The 23,251-nt window shown below is 40.8% G+C and overlaps 1 protein-coding gene across 4 annotated transcripts in view; it reads left to right on the forward strand.

Moving 5' to 3' along the window:
- The window catches only part of LMO7 (LIM domain 7), a 281,768-nt gene that overhangs the window by 180,061 nt on the left and 78,456 nt on the right, over positions 1-23,251 (forward strand). For all 4 annotated transcript variants that reach the window (XM_073614268.1, XM_073614266.1, XM_073614269.1 and 1 more), the window contains exons 7-8: positions 1,986-2,099; positions 15,765-15,957. In XM_073614268.1, the coding sequence (XP_073470369.1) occupies positions 1,986-2,099; positions 15,765-15,957 (307 nt within the window). The remainder of the gene's footprint in view (positions 1-1,985; positions 2,100-15,764; positions 15,958-23,251) is intronic.

Consider the following 23,251-nt stretch of genomic DNA (forward strand, 5'->3'; position numbering starts at 1 on the left):
AATTACTAAGGCAAAGAAACTGATCCAATCACCTGTGCAAAATAGTGGAAATCCTGAAAACATGACCTGTTGGTGCGCCTTGAGGACTGGAGTTGAGAAACACTGCTGTAGAGTATAAGATTTCCTATCATTTGAGCCCAGTCTTGCCACACAGAGTTAATCCATCTCTGAGCAATCCTCTTTTATTGTTCAGTGAGAAAAATCTTGACAAACTGAGAAAAACTTTGTCAAATCCTCCCCCTTGCTGTGAGTGACAGGTGATTTACATATCTCGTGCACTAGCCTAAGACACAGGCATTATTTTTTAATTCCCTCCCACTCCTTTCTTCTCCAGCTCTGCAAGGATTGGCTGTTCCACACCTCACCATGATTTGGCATGCTGAAGTCATGTGGTTACTTTCCTGTCTTTTCACTGGATGTTAGAGATCATAGCAGAAGTTCAGCATTAGAAATACACAGGAGAAAATGCATATTGACAAGGGGAGTGTAGAGGTGGGAGGGGAGTCTACTGACATCACGACTCCACCCACCGAGCTCCAGACAACAGACCCACCCACAGAATATGCAGTTTTTTGGGTCTAATAACAGACAGAGGGGAGACATTTGACAGGTAAAGATACATGCAGAGGCATGTATATCCTTATAGATAACCCCTATGGCAGTAGTTTAGAAAGGATGACATTGGTTTTTACATCCACTTTAATGATGGGAAGTATCAGTTATAACTGGGCTCCTTGACCTTAAATAGCCAGTCCACGTAAGAGTGATATTTCAGTTATCTGTGTCATTTTAGGGACTGACTTACCTTTTAAATTTATCTGTATTTACTGTCCCCAGTAGTAAGATGTCATCACTTTTAACGGCTATATTCCTGTCAGTTTTGGGGTATTCCATCTCTTCTTGGTGTGTTCTTGATGTCCAACTATCTGAAAGGAAGATGGGGTTCAAATTAAAGTGGTTGGTTGTAAAGAAAATTATTATTTAAAAAACAAAACAAAAAAAAATATCCTTATCTATTCTTACCTGCTCTGTGCAATAGAATTTCACAGAGCGGCCTGAACCTCCTCTTCATGGGTCCCCCGCTGGCACTCCTGGCTCATCCTATTGCTGGTGCCCCCAATAGGGCACTCGCGTGGGCTCGTTCCCAAGCCCCGCTGCTGTATCCACTGACACAGTGGAACTCGGCCCCGCCCCCATCTCCTTTGTCACTGGAGTTGATTCACAGGAGCCGAAGCCTATGGCTATTCGATCTGCCCAGGGAGGAGGGACAAAGCCAGGAGAGCCGAAGCTCTCATGCACAGCGCTGGATTGTGTTGGGGTTCAGGTAAGTATAAGGGGGGTGAGCTGGGGTCTAGTCTGTGACACAGGTTTTCTACCTCAATGCGTAGAATGTATTAAGGTAAAAAAACCTTGAGGCTTGAGAACAACTTTAAGTGAAAGATATTGCCACTGAATCCCCAAGATACCCTGTTTCCCCGAAAATAAGACCTAGTGTGATTGTCGATGATGGCTGCAATATAAGCCCTACCCCCCAAATAAGCCCTAGTTAAAATCCTTGTAGGTCTTATTTTCAGGGTAGGGCTTATTTTCGGGGAAACAAGGTAGGGCTTATTTGGAGGGTAGGGCTTATATTGCAGCCATCATTGACAATCACGCTAGGTCTTATTTTCGGGGAAACTGGGTATATAGAAACTGTAAAAGCAATCAGGTTGTCAATACAAGCACTACCCTGACTATTTTGTTGCAAGTTTATAAGGGTAAGCAAAAGGCCTGAAATATTTTCTCTTGAAATGAAAGTCCGCTTTAGCAGAGATCACATGAACAGATGTATAGATGCCTGTTGGCATGTATGCAAGGGCATATTGGAAACTTCAGGGATTTCATTTCTTTGCTATACTCAAGGCTCCCACTACAATAGCACAGTAGTTGGTTCCCTTTATTTTGGTTTGCATGTTTAGTAACCATTTCTTTTTTTTTTTCCATAGGTTTTGATCACTTTATATTGGCTTGGGAGAAAGGCACAAAGTTTATCTTATTATAATGGTTCACAACTTAACGTGAAGGCATTTGAAGGATTACTGGGACAAACCTTGACCAAAGTAAGAAATAAGAATGCATTTATATTAGACAAAACAATAAATTACTTCTGGTAGGTCTGAGAAAATTCCAACTTGGCTAATGTGTTGAGATAGAGATATAACAATAATAAAAATATATATGTGTGTATATATAATACACAATCCCCAAAAAGTTGGGACACTGTGTAAACTCTACATAAAGACATAATGCAATGATGTGCAAATACCATAAACCCACATTTTTTTCACAATAGAAAACATAAGATGTCTAAACTGAGAAAATGTACCATTTTAAGAAAAAAAAAATAGGGTGATTTTGAAATTGATGGTAGCAACACGTCTCAAAAAAGCTGGGATAAGGTCATGTTTTTTGACAGCGTAGCATCCCATCCCCACTTCCTTTAACACTGTAAATGTTTGGAAACTGAAGAGATCAGTTTCTGGAGTTTTGGGAGAGGAATTTTGTCCCACCCTTGCCTGATATAGGATTCTATCTATTGAGCAGTCCTGGGTCTTTTTTTTTTTTTTTTTCTCATTTCCAGATGTGCCAAATATTTGCAATTGCTGAAGGGTATGGACTGCAAGAAGGCCAGTTATACACCTGGACTTGTCTACTACAAAGACATGCTGCTGTCATAGATGCAGTATGCAGTTTAGAATTGCCTTGCTGAAATTTGCGGAGCCTTCCCTGAAAAAGACTGTCTGGGTGGGAGCATATGCTGCTCAAAAACCTGCATAGATCTTTTAGCATTGATGGTGCCATTCCAGATGTGCAAGCTGCCCATTCAATATGCATTGATGCACCCCCATACCATCAGAGATGCAGGCTTTTGAATTGAGCGTTGATAAGCTGGAAGGACCCTCTCCTCTTTAGTCATCCAGAGGATGTGATGCCCATGGTTGCCAAAAAGCATGTCAAATTTCGATTCATCTGACCATAGAACAGTTTTCCACTTTGTTGCACACCGTTTTTACCACTAGCTTCCCAAGCCAATTCTGACAATTGTCATACAAGTAAAAATCTGCATTTTTTTAGCTAGAGAATTACTTGTAATCCCCAAACATCATATATATTTTTTAAGCGGAACCCTGGAGAATAAAACTGGCGTTGCACTGTGGTTTTTCAATTTTAGTGAACACAAACACACAATTTTTTGGTACAAAAGATGAATTTACAGCTAGTAAATAAATACCAAACATGTCACTGCTTAAAATTGCACATGCCCTTGGAATGGCAACAAGTTACGGTACTTTAAATTATTCACAGGTGCCACTTTAAAAGTCTTTACAGTTTACTCGTTTAGAGCCCTTGCACACTGGGGCGGGGACGGCGGTAAAACGCCGCTATTATTAGCGGCGTTTTACCGTCGGTATTCGGCCGCTAGCGGGGCGGTTTTACCCCCCCCCCACTAGCGGCCGTGAAAGGGTTAAATACCACCGCAAAGCGCCTCTGCAGAGGCGCTTTGCCGGCGATATAGCCGCGCCGTCCCATTGATTTCAATGGGCAGGAGCAGTAAAGAAGCGGTATACACTCTGCTCCTTCACCGCTCCGAAGATGCTGCTGGCAGTTTTTTTTACCGTCCTGCCAGCGCACCGCTCCAGTGTGAAAGCCCTCGGGGCTTTCACACTGGATACACAGCAGCGGCACTTTCAGGTCAGTTTGCAGGCGCTATTATTAGCGCAATAGCGCCTGCAAACCGCCCCAGTGTGCAAGGGCTCTTAGAGTTGCACAGGAGGTCTGGCCCTAGAATTATTGCGTTCGCTCTGATTTTAACAGTGATGCCCCACATGTGTGGTGCATTTTTTTTTTTTCCCTCTTTTTTTTTTTAACTTTTTTTGCTATCACAAGGGATGCACCTCATCCCTTGTGATAGCATAGGCTGTGACAGGTCGTCTTTATGGCGAGATCTGGGGTCTATTAGAGACCAGTTCTATCCTTTGGCCTTCAAAGCAGCAGATCAAACCAGGATCAGTTTGATCTGTTTCTGAATCTGGTAACTGTAAACAAAAAACCCGAAAGCGGAAATGACTAAATCCTGGTTGCTTCAGGTTTCTGACATCACACAATGGGAGGAACAACATCAGTTTGTTTCACTGTGTCCGGGGGAGCTGATGCTTCCAGTCACATCCTTGCCGGGTTCCCTGATCAGACGGGAGAGCCCGGTAAATGTAGCTACCCTCTTCCGCCACCTGTAAAAGTAAACCAGTGGCTGCATAGCTTGAAAAAAATGATACTGGGATCACAGTTGTAGCCTCAACCATGATCCTGGTATAAACTATTCAATACCAGGCCAAATATAAACAGCTTGTAAAATAAGTATTGAACACGTCACCATTTTTCTAGTTAAGTATATTTCTAAAGGCGCTATTGACATTAAATTTTCACCACATGCCGGTAACAACCCCTGTAATCCATACATACAAAAAAAAAAAAAAAGTTTAACAAAATTAAGTTGAGTAATAAAATGGAATGACACAGGGGAAAAAGTATTGAACACGCTAACTGAAAATTATTTAATACTTCGTACAAATTCCTTTGTTGGTAATGACAGCTTCAAGACGCCTCCTGTATGGAGAAACTAGTCGCATACATTGCTCAGGTGTGATTTTGGACCATTCTTACACACACACACACACACACACACACACACACACACACACTCTTCTATGAACTCTGATCTCTAGTTCTTTCCAAAGATTTTCTATTGGATTCAAGTCAGGTGATTGGCTGGGCCATTCTAGCCATTTCCTTGGCTTTGTGTTTGGGATCATTGTCTTGCTGAAATGTCCATCCTCGTTTAATCGACATCATCCTGGTAGATGACAGCAGATTTTTATCAAGAATGTCTTGCTACATTTTTCCATTCATCCTTCCTTCAGTGATCTGAAGTCAACCAGTACCATTTCCTGAAACAGTCCTACGCCACGATGTTCCCACCTCCAAACTTCACTGTTGGTATGGTGTTTTTGGGGGGATGTGCAGTGCCATTTGACCTCCAAATATGGTGTTTATTATGGCATCCAAAGAGTAAAATTTTGGTCTCATCTGACCAGACTATATTCTCCCAGTATTTCACAGGCTTGTCTAAGGCTGCATTTACACCTGAGCATTTTCAGCTCATAAAACTTTCATAAAATGCCAGAAAAAAATGCCTGATAAATGCCCAACAAGCAAATCCCATTCATTTCAATGGCACTTGTTCGCTTCTGAGCGTTTTGTCACCTGAAGCAAAACGCCTGAAAAACGCCCTGAGCTCAAAAAAACATGAGCTTCTTTGGGGAAGATTACAGGAGTTTTTTCTGCCTTTTACATTGGTGACCTGAACAAAAACGCGTGACTTTGAAACGCATAGGTGTGAATGCAGCCTCAATGTTGTGCATCAAACTTAAAATGAGCTATAACATGCTTTTTCTTCTGCAATGGAGTCTTGCATGGTGAGCATGCATACAGGCCATGGCATTGAGTGCATTACACATTGTTTTCTTTGAAACAATTGTACCTGCTAATTCCAGGTCTTTCTGAAGCTCTCCACAAGTGGTCCTTGGCTCTTGGGCAACTCTTCTGGTAATTTTTTTCACTCCTCTGTCAGAAATATTGCGAGGATCACCTGGTCATGGCTGGTTTATGAGGAAATCCTTTTGTAACCAATGCCTTCAGTATGTTTTGTAACAATAAGGTTGTGAAGGTCTTGAGAGAGCTGTTTGCTTTTACCCATCATGAGATGTTTGTTTTTTTTTTTGTTTTTTTGTGTGTGACACCTTGAGACCTTTTTATATGTCACCAGTTGAGAGCTGATATTAATTTGCACTGACAAGGGGCAGGATTACTTTCTAATTACTGATTTCAGCTGGTGTCTTGGTTTTCCATGTCTCTTTGCACCTCCCTTTCTTCATGTGTTCAATACCTTTGCCCTCTGTCATTCCGTTTTATTACACATAACTTAATTTCTGAACTTATTTGTTTTGGTTTCTTTGTATGGAATTCAAGGGTTGTTACTAACATGTTTGTTAATAGCACCTTTAGAAATATATTTACCTGGAAAAATAGTGACATGATCAATAATTATTTTACCCACTGTATATGTACGGTGGCGTTAAAGCGGCCCAGACAAGATGGTGGCGTTTCTGGATCATGTTCAAATATGGCTTCTTCATTGTATGATAGTTTTTAGCTTGCATTTTTGGATGGCATGTTGAATTGTGCTCAGACGGTGATTTTATTGGAAGTATTCCTGAACCTTTGTCCATGACAGAATTGCGCCTGTTTATAATACAGTGCTGCCTTAGGGCTTGAAGATTACCGCCATCCGATATTGTATTTCTGCCTTGTGCACATACATTTCTCCAGCTTCTCAGAATCTTTTGGTAGTATGTGCTGTAAATATTTAAGTCTTTGCTATTTTGCATTGTGGAACATTGTTCAACAATTTTTATATGCAGCTTTTCACGATTGATGAACCTCTGCCCATCTTTATTTCTAAGACACTCTGACTCCATATGACGCTCTTTATATACCAATCATGTTACTGACCTGTTGCCAATTAACCTAATTAGTTGCAAAATGTTCTTCCAGCTTTTCCTTGTTGGTACCACTTACTTTGCCAGATTTCTGTTTCCCTGCCAACTTTTTTGAGACAATTTCAATATTACCTTATATTTTTCTCATCTTAAACATATGATATGTTTTCAATATTCTATTGTGAATAAAATATGGGTTTGAGATTTGCAGATCCATGCATTCTACTTTTTATGTAGATTTCACACGGTGTCCCAACTTTTTTGGAATTGGGGTTGTATCTGTTCTGCCTCAAGGAGCAGATAGCTAAACCTTCTTATCCCAATAACTGTAGATACCATATTTCTTTGATCTCAGTTTTATTGGAACAAGCCAGGTGAAACTACAAAATAACAGAAATAGACTTCAATAAGTACAATATTGCATACAATACAGCATACATTGCATAAACAACGATATACAGTACAAGATGAGATAATGAAAACTTACTTTTTAAGTTCTCTAAGGGGTGATGGCGATAGATAGAGAAATACATGACTTGCTTCTTGCAATGTGTTGAAAAGAATGGTGGATGGTTGACTTCCTGTCTACCCAGAATTCCCTGCTTGCTGACAACTTCCTATTTACACATACAACAATTAACAGAACTGCAGCAATACCAAAAAGGAACACTAGATGGAGCCTGCACACCATATATGATTGTCTTAAGTAAATTACACATTTGCATGTAAATTTAACACCGATACAAATAACCAGTATAAAACATCAGCAAGACATCTGGTGGACAGAACAGTATCTTTTAGAACTTATGTATGGCTTCATGTGCTCATGGAGGGTAGATCTGCAATAGAAACACAGAAATTACAATCTGCAATGGTTCTAGCTGTCCACTACTCTAAAGGCATTTTATTTTCTGCCTTTTGGTGTTTGGGAAGTTATAATACATCTATAAAGGGCTGTAAAGTCTGTGAAACACCTAAAAATAAGTTTTACATTCCATGAACAACTATGGAGTGGTTTAGCAGCCTCTCCTTTTCTTTATCCTTTTTCCAAATACCCTTTTTAAAACTACAGTGTATGCACTGTAGATCACAGTATCTGCAGTTGGGAGGGAGTTAAGGCAGGTTGAAGTGGGTTTGCCATTTCTTATACATGGCAGAATACCTTTTGCAAAAAGTATAGCAATAGGTTTTCAGAGCTTTCTAAATACCTTTAGCTTAAAGGGGTTGTAAACACTTGAGATTTTACACCTTAATGCATTCTATGCATTAAGGTGAAAAACCACCTGTGATGCAGCAGCCCCCTTTTACTTATCTGAAACGGGTCTTTCCAGCAACGGGGATGAGCACACCAGTCTTGGGTCCTGATTGGATAGATTGATAGCAGTGCAGCCATTGGCTCCCTCTGCTGTCGATTCCAATGACGCGGGGGCAGGGCTGAGTCCTGCTGTCTGTGTCACAGGAGTGGAGCGGCTCTCCGATGGGACACTTGAGAAGAGGAGGAACTGGGAGCGCCACTGAGGGACCCCAGAAGAGAGGATCGGGGCCACTCTGCAAAACCAACCGCAGAGGTGGTAAGCATGACGTGTGTGTTTGTGTTTTTTATTTATTTTTAAATGGCAAATATACAGAAAGCCTTTCTATGATGCATGCTAATTGAATCATTAGGAAACTGTTAATTTCCCTTTAAATCCCAGGCCATGCCTCAAGTTATACAGTAAGCTTATGTGTTTGAAGGAGTTAGAACATAAAATATGTTTTTACAAGCTGTCATGAGGTGCAAGGTGAAAAGGGAGCGGCCATACCTTCCAGTGTCAAAGTACAGTTCTTGACGTACTGTACGTTTCCTTGAATTCATTTTTTTGCACTCAGGCTTTTCTTTTTTTCTTTATTTGTTTTCATATATCAGGGCTCAGTCACACTGGCAATTGGGAGGCAATGAAACTTCACAAATATATGGATACTGCGCTATAAATAGAAAAACAAAAGGAGCTGCAGCTAAAAAGTGTTATACTACACCAAACAGATATATAAAAAGAAGTTGCGCTAATCAGTGAATAATATAAATTGATGGATATATGCTGAGATATTGAGTGACAAAAAACACATGACACAAATTGATAACAGAAACAAATGACCAAAAATTGAACTTGGGTGCATCTACCAGCACGTATCTAAATATGTGCATCAAATGTGCGGATGCAAATGCTGAATATAAAAGAAAATGTGACAAAGTCCAAATAACAAACGTCCATAGGTAAAATGTAGAGAACTAGAATCAATCCATGAGTGAAAAAATTCACGTCAGAACGTAGCCGAGGAGCTACGTTCTGACGTCACCGCTGCAGTCCCGGAAGCTACGGGCTTTGTGGAAGCCGGCTGGCTCACTTTTTTTATACCTTTGCGCATTTACATCTATTGCTTTGTAAGTTACCACTTGTCTTTTTTACTTAGCGTAAATCCTTATACATTTATTTTATGTGGAGTTTTTCTGTTTTCTTGGTGTAAATACTGCCCCATTATCGACTCTTCTGCTGATTACCCCTGCTGACGCTTTGGAGTCCAGTGCTTGCCAGTGAGATCCCTGGCTGGGGTTACAGCCATTCGCCCAGTGTGGTCCCCTGTAATAAGGGACCACCGATTTCTGGTAAGCGGCAGTATTTCTCAGTGATGGAGGATATATCTATTGCACCTATAACTTCAGTGTGGAACCTCACTATATATCACTCTGGATTTGCATTTATTATTGGATTATTTTTTTTTTTATTTATTTTTTTTTATGGTTTACTTTTTACAATATGGATTTAATTTTTTCACTCATTGATTCTCGTTCTCTACATTTTACCAATGGACGTTTGTTATTTGGACTTTTTTGTCACATTTTCTTTTATATTCATCATTTGCATCCGCACATTTGATGCACAACTTTAGATACGTGCTGGTAGATGCACCTAAGTTCAATTTTTGGTCATTTGTTTCTGTTATGAATTTGTGTCGTGGTGTTTTTTGTCACTCAATATCTCAGCATATATCCATCAATTTATATTATTCACTGATTAGCGCAACTTCTTGCTTTTTATATAAATGAAACTCCACAATTGAGCCATGCTTGTTTACTGCCTTCCAACTACGGCCATGGCAGGTATTGTACCCCTTGTTGCTTACAAGCACCAAATGTGAACTGTTCAAATGAAAAGCAGATAACTCTTCAGAGAGAACCCTTTGAATAATGAGGGAAAGCATTGGAAAACAAGTGAAAACCCTATTATGTATGAGCCCTTAAAAAGAATAGGTTTGACAGTTCTGGGAAGTGCACAGTTAAGTGACTCACTTAAAAACGTAAAAAAAAATAAAATCAGTTTGTAGGTAGCAGCAGCTTTTATTGTCTCATTTGCTCTAGAATACCAGGTAGTTCTGATCAGGCAAACATCAACACTTGTTATATGAGAGCTTGCTTGTCCCATCCAACCTCCCACACATTTCCTGTTAAGTGATGGGGCCAATAGGAATGTGTGGGGGTTGGAATGGTGTAGGCTTGCTTCAGCGATACCCAAAACTGAGTTTTGCCTGATCAGAATGACCTGACATTCAGGTATAGAGTGGGGAGTGAAAGCTGCTGCAGGTATTTCCAGACACCTAGGTACAGTACCTACCCGCGAGAATGTGTTTCCAGCGCGACCCCAACGCGCTGGTTCTCAGCGACAGGGTATTGTACATCTCGCGCTGGCTGCAATAGGAAAAACACATTTTCCTATTGCAGCCAGCGAGAGAAGGAATTCCCCTTCAAGAGCACACCAGGCCCTTAGGTCTAATATGGATTTTAAGGGGAACCCCCTATGCCGAAAAAACGGAAAATCAATACCAGACCCTTATCCGAGCATGCAGCCTGGCCGGTCAGGAAGGGGGGTGGGGACGAGCGAGTGCCCCCCCCCCCGAACCGTCCCAGGCCGCGCCCCCCCACCCATGTTGATGAGGACAAGGGCCTCTTACAGACAACCCTGGCCGTTGGTTGTTTGGGGTCTGCGGGCGGAGGGCTTATCTGAATCCAGGAGCCCCCTTTAATAAGGGGGCCCCCAGATCCCGGCCTCTCGCCCTATGTGAATGAGTATGGAGTACATCCTACCCCTACCCATTCACTTGGGGGGAAAAAAGTGTCGATAAACACACTAGACAGGTTTTTAAAGTACCTGTTTTAAAGTACCTGTACTTTTGCCGCTCTTTTGCTAGTGGTGGCCTGGTCTTCTACGTCGTCTTATTCCCTCTTCTCTTCTTGCAATGTTGACATGACGCTCTCTCCTGCTGTAATGCCGCTTGCGTTGTGTGCAACGTCTTATATAGGCATGGGGCGTGGTCACCGGGTGATGTCACCCAGTGAGCCAACCCCTTATGACTTCACAGTCCCTGGGCATGATAGGACTGTGACGTCATAAGGGGCGGGGTCACCAGGTGACATCACCCGGTGACCACGCCCCATGCCTATATAAGACGTTGCGCACCTCGCACGCGGCATTACAGCGGGAGAGAGCATCGTGTCAACATTGGAAGAAGACAACGGAAAAGACCGGGCCATCGCTAGCAAAAGTGTGGAAAAAGAGCAGAAGATAGAGGAGGAGCCCAGGAGAAGAATCGGACACTGGAAAAGACCCCCGGAGCTGCCTAATTGATTTAAAATCCTGTCTAGTGTGTTGTTTTTTTTTACAGTTTTTTTCCCCCACAGGTGAATGGGTAGGGGTACGATGTACCCCATACTCATTCACGTAGGGTGAGAGGCCGGGATCTGGGGGCCGCTCCCAGATTCCGATAAGCCCTCCGCCCACAGATCCCGACAACCAAGGCCAGGGTTGTTGGGAAGAGGCCTTTGTCCTCATCAACGTGGGGACAAGGTGCTCTGGGGTGGGGGGGGGGCCACAGGGTACCCACCCCCCATGTTGAGGGCATGTGGCCTGGTACAGTTCAGGAGTGGGGGGGGGCGCTCGCTCGTCCCCACTCCCCTTCCTGACCGGCCGGGCTGCGTGCTCGGATAAGGGTCTGGTATGGATTTTGGGGGGGACCCCCCACACCATTTTTTTTGGCGTAGGGGTTCCCCTTAGAACCCATACCAGACCTAAGGGCCTGGTATGCTCTTGGAGGGGAACCCATGCTATTTTTTTATTTAAAAATGTGGCGTGGAGTTTCCCCCTCATGATTCATACCAAACACCTGTCAGCAATGCTTGTCGCTCATCGGGAAAGGAAAAAACACGTTTTTCCTTTCCCGATGAGCGAGCCAGCTCGGCGCTGGCTCCTGCGACGGGGCTCGCAGGTGTCAAATCTTGCTGAGAACAGCGGCGAGATTGACACAATATCGCGGTCACCTACTGTACTTGCACCATTTATACCTGCTAGCTACCTTTTTTTTTTTTTGACACACTGACATTGAGTGCATTTCAGAGATTTGGTAGTCTGATTAAAACAAACCCTTATTTTTTATAAAAATTAGGTGCCTACTAGAATACTGAATACTGAGCTAAAACATAGTTTATACGTATCTAATCACAGTTTCATTATAGATTTGCATCCTATAAGTGAATTGGGCTCAGGAAATAGTTTTCACCAGAGAGTCATTTGTCAGAAACGTGCAGTGCTTACCTCTTTTATGTTGTATCCAAAATAATGAAATGGCAATTAAAACCGACCAAGTTTGCAGCAGGTGTGGCAGGCCGTTTGCGAAACTTTCAGGTGTCTTTTGAAACCACCTGAAAAGGCTAAAGGTTGAGTAATTTTCTTGTTGATGATGACTACATTACACATTCCTAATCAGTTACACATTTATTTGCTTCATATTTATATGATTAAGTATTGTGATTAGAAAGGGAAGAGAAACCTACTTCACTACAGTTGTGTTCAGAGCAAAAAAATGTATATTGCACAAGAATCTGAAATAATAGTCCATGTTTCAAATAGTGGCTAGGAAACAACCAGGATGGTGTTTGAATAATCTCCCCTTTTTGTAATGATTTCCTCCCACAGTCTTTTTTTTTTTTTATTGGAGGGTGTGTGTTTAATTCTGGTAGTGTCATCTAGCTGTAAGATCTTTAGCGATTGGGCCAAATTAAATGATTTTATGTACTTTCTAAAACTGAAAAGTGTCAAGATTGTAATGGGGTGGAGAAGACAAACCCCCAACTAAATACAAACCCGTTTCTTAAATTGGCAAGTTCACTCTCCTTAGAGAAAAAACGATTATAGTAGTTTTTACTCTATGGCAGAAAGAAGTAGCCATCAAATAATTTCAACAGTGTAGAGGCACCTAACATTACCAAGAGGGAGCACATAATCAGCACATGTAGTGTTGCAGAAAACTGGCATTGTCTTCCTTCAGGAGATGGTCAGAAAATGTAGATGTTCTATAGGTGACATAAAGTTGGAGTCGGTTTGAGATCACTCCCATTTACAAGGCGATTTACAGTCTAGTGATCCTGCTACTTACTGCTGAGATCCGAGGGTTGCATATCAAGTACCAAAGGCCCCAGGTTCAAGCACCGGGGCTGTAGACTATACAGCTAATAGTCAAATAATAAGCTTTCACCTACATCACACAGGACTGTCATATGTGACTACAACCCAGACTAAAGTAGGGTATACCCATACTAAAAATTGGCTGGTTCAGCAGGAAGTGGACCAATGTTGGTCCATGTGTACTGCTGTCTGTTCAATAGAAGCCAGTCTAATGACCGGCTTCTGTTGAACAGTCGTTCTGGAAGACCAGCATTTGCGGCTAGTGGCTGTGTATTCTGATGGGGCAAGGAGTAACATCACTTGTGTGATGCAGGGATCTGTGAAGTGTTTTTTGCTTTAGTGTGTATACCCTGTTTAGGTCTTAACAGGCTTTCTACTGCAGTTGTTTGAGGTTATTTGGCAAAAGCTTCTCTTTTTTGTTTTTGGGAGAGGGCTGAGCAGCAAGGTATTAAAGTGTGTGTGTGTATGTATGTAATATATATATATATATATGTGTGTATATATAATATTTATAATTTTTTTTTTTTTTTTTTTTTCTTCAAATCTGTGCCAACTCTAATAAGAAATGGCTGTCTGAAATGGGAATACTGTGCCTGGTTGTTATTTCTGATATGGTTTTAACGATGGCATAGTTATAACTTCAATCTCATATGTATTATATTAGTTTATGAATATTAAACCCGCATAACCATAAATTCATACCTTTTTAAGTTGATTTGGTTGCTGTTATCGGTAGGACTTTTTCATTTTTAAAGTGCAGCTTTGATTAATACTTTTCTTCAAAAAATTGCTTATTCTGTAAATAAATGTCCTACCAAATAATTTTCCCATGCCTACTGACTTGTAACAGTGATCATGAGGAGTTATGCAGAGCTAGCGTGTGATTTCTGCTTTGCTAGCTGGATCCCAAGAAGCAAACTACATTTCCACTGAAAGCTTTCTTTACGGCTGCTCGACTGGCATGTTTGTGGACAAGCCTTCTTAGTCAAGCTGATCTCTGCAGCAAACTTTGTCGGGTCATAGGTGTGGGGGATCAATTGATTGACAAGCTTAGGGCACACTATCATCCCCATGATGTTAATATTCTTTGCTGTAGTCCTGGAATAGCACAAAATAAAAGGTCATAGCGTGACCACTTGTATAGAGTGGGAGCTGCATCATAAACCTCTTAGAAGAAGTAGAATTTTCATTCCTCTAGCTGCCAGGATGTAAGGCAAGATTAGTTAAAATTGTAAAAAAAATTTCACCTGGGGAAAATTAATTATTTGATAGAGCACAATATTGGGGGTAAAGTGTTGGCCAGCACTACAGAGGAAACAGATTTTGGGGGTACTCATTTCAGATGGTTGCAAAAAGAGCAAACGGTGTGGAAAGGAAGTGGGACAATTGAATGGATTTCTTGGGAGTATTACTAGACGGATTACCTGCAGGAGTAAGTCCTGATTTCTCTATATATTAGACTTTACTTGGAATACTGTGTTCAGTTCTTGAAACCTCACTTACAAAAATATAATAATTGGATAGAGTCCACAGACAGGCAACAAAAATGGTCTGGGGGATAAAATACATCAGTAGAGACTTCATGAACTTATATACAGAAAGGGGAAATTTGTTTGAAAGGGGAGATTTAATTGAAGATTTGTATGTACATTAAATGGAGTTGGTAAGGTTCAGGATGGCAGTATTTTACATGTTCAGTGAAGATCAAGAACACATTATAACCCCAAATTAGCAGGAGGAAAGTTCAAAACTAATCCTAAAGTATTTTCCTGAGAGAGTGGTTGATGCTTTTGAATAAACCAGTCAGTCAAAAGTTGTGGATTCAAACATGCTTGGGACAAACCATCTATATTCAGACAAAAAAAAAATGGGGCAGACTCAATAGGCCCCATGTTCGTTTTTTTTTGTTTTTATGTGTGTGTGTGTGTGTGTGTATATATATATATATATATATATATATATATATATATATATATATATATATATATATATATATATGTATGTGTGTATATATATATATATATATATATATATATATATATGTATATATATATATATGTATATATATATAATTTCTTTTTTTTTTTTTTTTTCTGATGTAATTCCTGTAGGGTTCTTTGTAAATACAAACCCTTACTCGCATTAAACAAAAGCCACTTTGACTATAGTTTTGCTTTAAATGTAAAGTCGTTTGCTGAGAGAAACTATAGCAAAAGGATATAGCATGATGTATAAATGCAAAAAGAGCTAATCGGACCTTGTAATGTTTGAGAAAAGTTTACGCATATCGTAGTGCTTGCTGTCCCTCTGAAAAGCAGGATTGCATTTCGAAGGTGTTAGGAGGTCATATGTTGCCTCCTCACTGCCTGTTTTAACTCTTTATATGCTGCACCACCGCATAGCATCACTTGAATGGGTCATGTTTGATGGTGGTACTTCCTGTTGAATGTGACAAGGGGTTATCATTTTTGACATGATTACATTCAGCTTAAGGGGGTGCAGTAAAATTTGTCTCAACTGCTTGATTTTGCCACCCCCTTCCCCAACCAAAACCACAATTTCGAGCGAGCCCTAAAAGACCCTTTCTGTCAAGCTGTAACAAAAACCATGCTGGTAGTGATCAATGTAGGACATTCTTGCTGAGTATCAATAATAACTGTGCTATCATTTGCAGGCTCTAGAAGAATCCAGCAGTTTGAAGAGAAGCGGTAGAGACAGTGGCTGTGGTGATTTGTGGTACAGCGAAAAAGGGGAAAATCTTGATTCTTCTCATAAAAGGGACGACTCCTGGGACAGCTTGGACTCCTTTGGCTCCAGGTCTTATACTAGCTTTTCTTCAGATACAACCCTTAAAGGAAGCAGTGAGGGTATGTTTGTCAACCATTATCTTAAAGATTTTCTTTATTCTGTCCCTATTTTTACAAGTAACATACTGATACTTTACATTGATATTACTAAACTTTAATATTGATGAGAAAAAGAGAGACTGCCATTGCTGATAAAATAGGGGATAGGCAGTCCAATGAGCTGCAAACCACAACATGATAGTACGCTTAAGAATAAACTCCTATGTCTGCTTGTCACTTTAACTTTCAATACTTTTTTCATGGAAAAAAAATTCCATTCCTATGCATAAATTTTGCCAGTAAACATATATTCATACCTGCACTTTTTACTTTTCTGTTGTCTTTTGAAACTGACTTGAATTTTTACCCTTAAAGCATTATGAAAGTTAGGGATGAGCCGAACACCCCCCCCCCCCCCCCCGGTTCTGTTCGCAGTAGAACTTGCGAACAGGCAAAAAATTTGTGCGAACACCGTTCTATGTCTATGTTCTAAGTCTATGGGACGCGAACATGAATAATCAAAAGTGCTAATTTTAAAGGTTTATAAAGTTATTGTCATAAAAAGTGTTTAGGGACCTGGGTCCTGCCCCAGGGGACATGAATCAATGCAAAAAAAAGTTTTAAAACTACTGTTTTTTTTCAGGAGCAGTGATTTTAATCATGCTTAAAGTGAAACAATAAAAGTGAAATATTCCTTTAAATTATGTACCTGGGGGGTGTCTATAGTTTGTAAAGTGGCGCATGTTTCCCGTGTTTACAACAGTCCCTGCACAAAATGACATTTCTAAAGGAAAAAAGTCATTTAAAAGTACTCGCGGCTATAATGAATTGTCGGTCCCAGCAATACACAAAAGTCATTGGAAAAAAAAAGGAATGGGATTCCCCCACAGTCTGTTACCAGGCCCTTCAGGTCTGGTATGGATTTTTAGGGGAACCCCACGCCAAAATAAAAAAAAAATGGCGTGGGGGTCCCCCCAAAAATCCATACCAGACCCTTATCTGAACATGCAACCTGGCAGGCCTCAGGAAAAGAGGGGGAGATGAGAGAGTGCCCCCCTCCTGAACCGTACCAGGCCACATGCCCTCAACATAGGGTGGGTGCTTTGGGTTAGCCCCCCAAAAGCACCTTGTCCCCATGTTGATGGGGACAAGGGGCCTCATCCCCACAACCCTTGCCCGGTGGTTGTGGGGGTCTGCAGGTGGGGTCTTATCGGAATCTGGAAGCTCCCTTTAACAAGGGAAAACCCCCAGATCCCGGCCTCCCCCCTGTGTGAAATGCTAACGGGGTACAAAGGTACCCCTACCATTTCACAAAAAAGTGTCAAAATGATAAAAATGACAAGACACGGCTTGGGACAAGTCCTTTATTAAAAACAAAAAAAATAAAATGTCCCACTAAGTCATCGTCTTCTCTTGCTCCACCGATGGACCGAAAAAAAAAAAGCCGCATAGTCTCGCCTCCATTGGAGGCACCTGCCGTATGACGTCTCCTCACAGGTGACAGTTCTTTTATAACTGAGGGTGGAGCCACACGGTGACGTCCCCAGGTGTCCTGCCCCCCTCTGATGCACAGGGACATCCCTATGGCTTCCCCGTAGCGCCGGATAGGGTGGGAGGGTTTCCAGATTCCGATAAGCCCCTCGCCTGCAGACCCTCACAACCACCGGGCAAGGGTTGTGGGGATGAGGCCCTTGTCCCCAGAAACATGGGGACAAGGTGTTTTGGAGGGCTACCCCAAAGCACCCTCCCTATGTTGAGGGCATATGGCCTGGTACGGTTCAGGAGGGGGGGGGCACTCTCTCAGCCTGGTTACATGCTCGGATAAGGGTCTGGTATGGATTTTTCAGGGACCACCACGCCTATTTTTTTTTTTATTTTGGAGCGGGGTTCCCCTTAAAATCCATTCCAGACCTGAAGGGTCTGGTATGGATTATGAGGGGGACCACACAATGGTTAAAAAAAAAAAAATGTTGGCGCGGGGTTCCACTTAATATCCATACCAGACCTGAAGGGCCTGGTATGGAATTTGGGGGTACCCCTACGCAATTTTTAAAAATTTTGGTTCGGGTTTCCCTTAATATTCATACCAGACCCAAAGGGCCTGGTAATGGACTGTGGGGGAATCCCATGCCGCTTTTTTCAATGACTTTTATGTGCATTGCCGGGACCGACAATTCATTATAGCCGCGAGTACTTTTAAATGACTTTTTTTCCTTTTTAGAAATGTCATTTCGTGCAGGGACTGTTGTAAACACGGGAATCATGAGCCACTTTACAGGCATACTATAGACACTAGGGCTGCAACTAATGATTATTTTCATAATCGATTAGTTGGCCGATTATCGTTTCGATTAATCGGTTAATAACCTTAAAAAAAAAGTGTTGTGTATAATTTAGTTACTATGTAAAGTTTAAAAAAAAGGAAATTTATTTTTAAATACCTCTATGCGGTTGTAAATAAAAATAGCCAACTATATGTTAGGGAGCAAAATATCTAATCCACCCTGAGAATAACAGACAAAAGAGATATACTGTATATACTACAAGAGGAGATATACTGCATATACTATTAGAGGAGGGATAAGAACATTCGTTCGATTTTCTAATCGTTAGTGGGGTCAAATCGGCGTTCGTTTTCAGCCACCGTAATGGGAAAATTTGGAAATAATAAAAAACTTCTCGGTGAAAGGAATTATCAGACAGTGTATGTGGTTTTCGTTCAGAAATTACAATTATTTTAAAAACAGAATGTTAAAAACAAGTGAAAATTTCAAACATTCTTTCGTTCATCGAATGTACAAAGATTTTTCGTCTGAATATTCTCATCTGAAAATTGATCGGTGTGGCCAGTATAAGGCTCGGTGCACACCTATGCAGTTTGCTTTTTATCTGTTTCTGCAGTGCTCTTTGCTGTGCGTTTTTGATTTTTGCACACGTGATTTTGCTGCGATTTGCGTTTTTGCATTTTTTTTGGCCAGTTTGTTGGGCACATTAAAAAACGCAAATTGCTGCAAAAACGCATTACATGCTTTTCTGCAGCTTCTCCATTGAAGTACGTTGAACCAAAAAAGCACTGTTTTGCGTTAAAAAAAAGTCACTGACGCTTTCCAAATACGCAGCGGCTGAAAAAGCATAGATGTGAATGTGTCCCATAGGAAATCATGTAAATGAACTGTAGTCTGTTTCTGCAAACCGCACCAAAAAACACATAGATGTGAACCAGGTGTAAGACATTTAGTAACATAATGGGGTTAAAAAACGAATATTAGCCCTTTTTATAGTACAAAAAAAGCAAATAATTACTACTGTAATGGTTAATTTTTTTTACTGTAAAACTGTGGAAGAAATAGTTACAGTAGTGATTATTTGCTCTTTTTGTACTATAAAGGGCTCATTTTAGTTTTTTTTTTTTAACCACATTATGTTACTGGCCAATTAAACGATTATGAAAATAGTAATCGATTAATTTCATAATCGATTAGTTGTCGAGTAATCGATTAGTTGTTTCAGCCCTAATAGACACCCCCCCAGGTACGAAATTTAAAGGAATATTTCACTTTTATTGTTTCACTTTAAGCATCATTATATGTTATACTGCTACATGTCTTTGGTAAAAATACCCAAATTGGTGTATATTATTTGGTCTTTGTGAAAGTTAGAGTCAATGGTGGTCATATGGTCAAGATGGTGCCAATCTCTGAAAATTGACCACACCTGAATAATGACGACCTATCATTTCTTGAGACCCCACATATGTGAAACTTTTACACAGCGTGGCTACATACAGAGGCCCAACATTGAGGGAGTACCTTCAGGCGTTTTAGGAGCATAAATTACATAATTTCTTGACTACCTCTTAAAATTTTGAGGGCCCTAGAGCACCAGGACAATCGAAACGCCCAACAAATGACCCCATTGGAAAGAAAACACCCCAACGTATAATCTATGAGGCATAATGTATCTTTTGAACATGATCATTTTTTTCTACAAGTTTTTGGAAAATGTGGAAAGAAAATGAAAATGCGTTTTTTTTTTTACTTTTTTATTTTTTTTTTTTACACAAAGTTGTCCATTTATACAATATTTCTAATGCATAGCATGTACATATCAAAAATGACACCCCAAAATAGATGCTCCTACTCTTCCTGAGTACGGCGATACCACATGTGGGAGACTTTTCCACAGCCAGGCCACATAAAGAGGCCCAACATGCAGGGAGCACCTTGAGGTGTTATAGGGGCATACATTTCAAATCTAATTTGACTACCTATTACACTTTTGTGAGGCACTGTAGTAGTATGGATGAGAACTGATGCGGCATGGATGAGCTGTGGTTTGGGATGGCTGAGCATGGTTGAGCCATAAATGTGGATCGCTGTGTATGGATGGGATTGCTGAGAATAGATGGATGGTTGGATGAGTATGACAGAGGGATGGCTGGCTGGATGGGGCTGCAATGGGCACAGATGAGCGCTGTGGGCGCTACAGATCCAGCCCACATCGCTGCTGCACCCAATCTCTCCCCTCGGTACAGAGAGGGGAGAGAGGAACCAGACATGACACCGGTTTGTTTACAAGTGATCGCTCCATCATTTGACAGAACGATCACGTGGTAAACAGCCGCTGTCAGTGACCGTTTTCCCTGATCCGTGGACCCGGCGGTCACAGATACTCCTGTGTGCGTGCCCGATTCTAAGAGGACGTCAATGTACGCCCAACCAGAGTTATCGAGCCGCACTGTAGACACCATTCGGCTATGGCGCAGTTAAGTGGTTGACTCTGTCCCTATGGATTTATTAGGGCCGTATACCAAAAAACTTCAGTCCTGGTATATGAACCTATTGAAATTTATGGGAAGTTAAAGCTGAATTCCTGGCAGATATAAAAGGCACACATAGATATAGTACAAGTAGATGCAGCAATGCTACAGAGCTACAAGACAATTAATTGGAAAGTTAAAAAAATATATACTTTTTCACCTATATTATCAAAGCATGTTTTTTGCATTGGGAACCAAGGTAGATTCTAGTAAGTGGATCCTTGAGCTAGAAATCAATGAATGGTTTGTAAATAAGAAGGAATGCTAATAATAATAATCTCAAATTATATTGGGGACTTCTTTGAAGAATGCTTAAACCTAGATTTGGGGGGAGGGGGGGTGGCATTGACAATATATATTTGTGACAGCAAGGAAAGACCCACGATTCAACCCAAAATCTTGTGTGGTGGTATTTCATATCCATGCTTAACTATAGAAAGATCAACAAGTAAATTGTCTGTTACCAGCATCATTTTGTTATGCGTTTTAGTGTTCTTGATTTGCACACCTTGCATGTGCATGTTTACCCTTTGGTGTGTTAGGGAAGGAATGAAATCTTGACTTGAGACTGTATCACAGTACAGTTTTCATGGTTCATTGCGATATTTTAAGAAGCGATTCAGGCCTTTGTTTTTTTTTAGGGCTGTGCTCTTTTACTTAATATCCTATTGTGCATACAGTCCACCTCTTTTGAATAAGTAACCTGCATACTGCTATTCATCTTTTGTATGTTTTTAAATAGACCAGACTTGACAATTTAACATTGCAGAATGTTTGTTTTCCTTTTTTTTTACTTTGTGACGTACTTGTTCTTCGATCATCCATTTGTCTTTGAAAGTGGAAAAGTTAACCAATACAAAAAACATGACTATAGATAAATGAACAATAATATCTAAGCCTGATATCTTGCCTGACACTCCTTTATTTTTTAGTTATTGTAAAATGGCCTGGCCATTTTATTTTATTTTTTTCCTGATTTCTGAATTGTGTATTTTTTTTTTTTTAAGTATACCATGCACCTTGTAGGGCAGTGTACAGGGGCCAGTAGGGAAGAGAACAATGGTCAGCAGGGCAGTGTACAGAGGTTAGTAGAGTAGGAGTCAGTAGGGCAGGGGACAAGGGACCATTGTGGGCTGGGCAGATGTGTGCCAGTCCTCCTCCCTACACAGCACATAGCTGAGATTGCATTCCCTTACACACAGCTACACAGTGTTGCGGTTCTGACTTGTGAAATTCCCTGTTTGGAATGGCAGCGTGGCTTCAGTAGCCTGCTACACAATGTGCGATTGAGGCTGTGTGTAAGAGAATGCTGTGTAGGGAGGACGATCTCTGCTGCTTGAACTCAAGCTGTGTGCAGTGCAAATATGGGAGGAGTTCATCGGCCAGGTACAGTGTTCGTGGTGTAGGGAGGGTGGCCAAGGGGCTTTTGGGGGGGGAGGGGGAGCGCAACAGAAAACTGGGGGTGGGGGTGCAGCCCACCAGGGCATGCCCCTTGATCTGACCATGCCCCTCAGGTTATCTACATAGTGTAGTGTGTTTTGTATGTGTGTGTGTATGTGTGTGTGTGTGTGTGTGTGTGTGTGTGTGTGTATATATATATATATATATATATATATATATATATATATATATATATATATATATATATATATATTGTGTTATATGTAGGCATTTTAGTCCATTAAGTTCATTCTAGGCAGGCCACATTGATGTGTGTAACTATTTTAACAGATACCAATGTGGACTGCCTAGAATGGACTTGTCCTAAAATGCCTACATATAACACCATATATATAAAATACATCATATCACTACATAATACGTATTGATCAATATATTTGACATTTAAGGTGAGATGCTGCACAATGGCTTGGCATAGCATAAATTACTGGGTGTCTTATACTTAGACTGAGTAGAATAGTATGTTGGGTGGTTTTCCTAAATTTATGAGAGGGGTGAGTGAAATTCATCACTCTAGTCATGATTTGAACTTTGTTGAATCAGTTGTTTTATAATATGCTAAAAGCTATGACTTATATGGATTAAAAAGACCTTTCTACCTTTCATGGTAAGGATACTGGCAAGAATTTCCACTGCTGCTTTTTCTGGATAGAAGATCTGATAAACACTGATGTCAAGCTGATTCTATCTGAACCATCGTGTGGGGGTATATGTATATGTTGGTATACCATTCAGGTGGAATTATGGACTGAATGATCCAAGTAACTGCTCTATTGAAGGCAATGAGGGGTCGGCCTACAGCAAATTACAAAAGCAAATTGTGGCTGGCAATCAACAAATCCAGGTACTTGACAGGTACACAACAGGACATCATTGCTCAAATAGGAAATGGAAAGAAGCAGATATGAATTGTAAAATGCTTGCAAGATGGACTTATGAATGTCAAGTGCAAGGAAATAGTTTGCAACACAGTTTTTACTACCGTATCCAAACCTTTTTGACCTTGAAAGTGAGTGATGGTTCATTGATGGTTTT

This window comes from Aquarana catesbeiana, linkage group LG02, assembly GCF_042186555.1.
Source record: "Aquarana catesbeiana isolate 2022-GZ linkage group LG02, ASM4218655v1, whole genome shotgun sequence".
Taxonomy (NCBI): domain Eukaryota; kingdom Metazoa; phylum Chordata; class Amphibia; order Anura; family Ranidae; genus Aquarana; species Aquarana catesbeiana.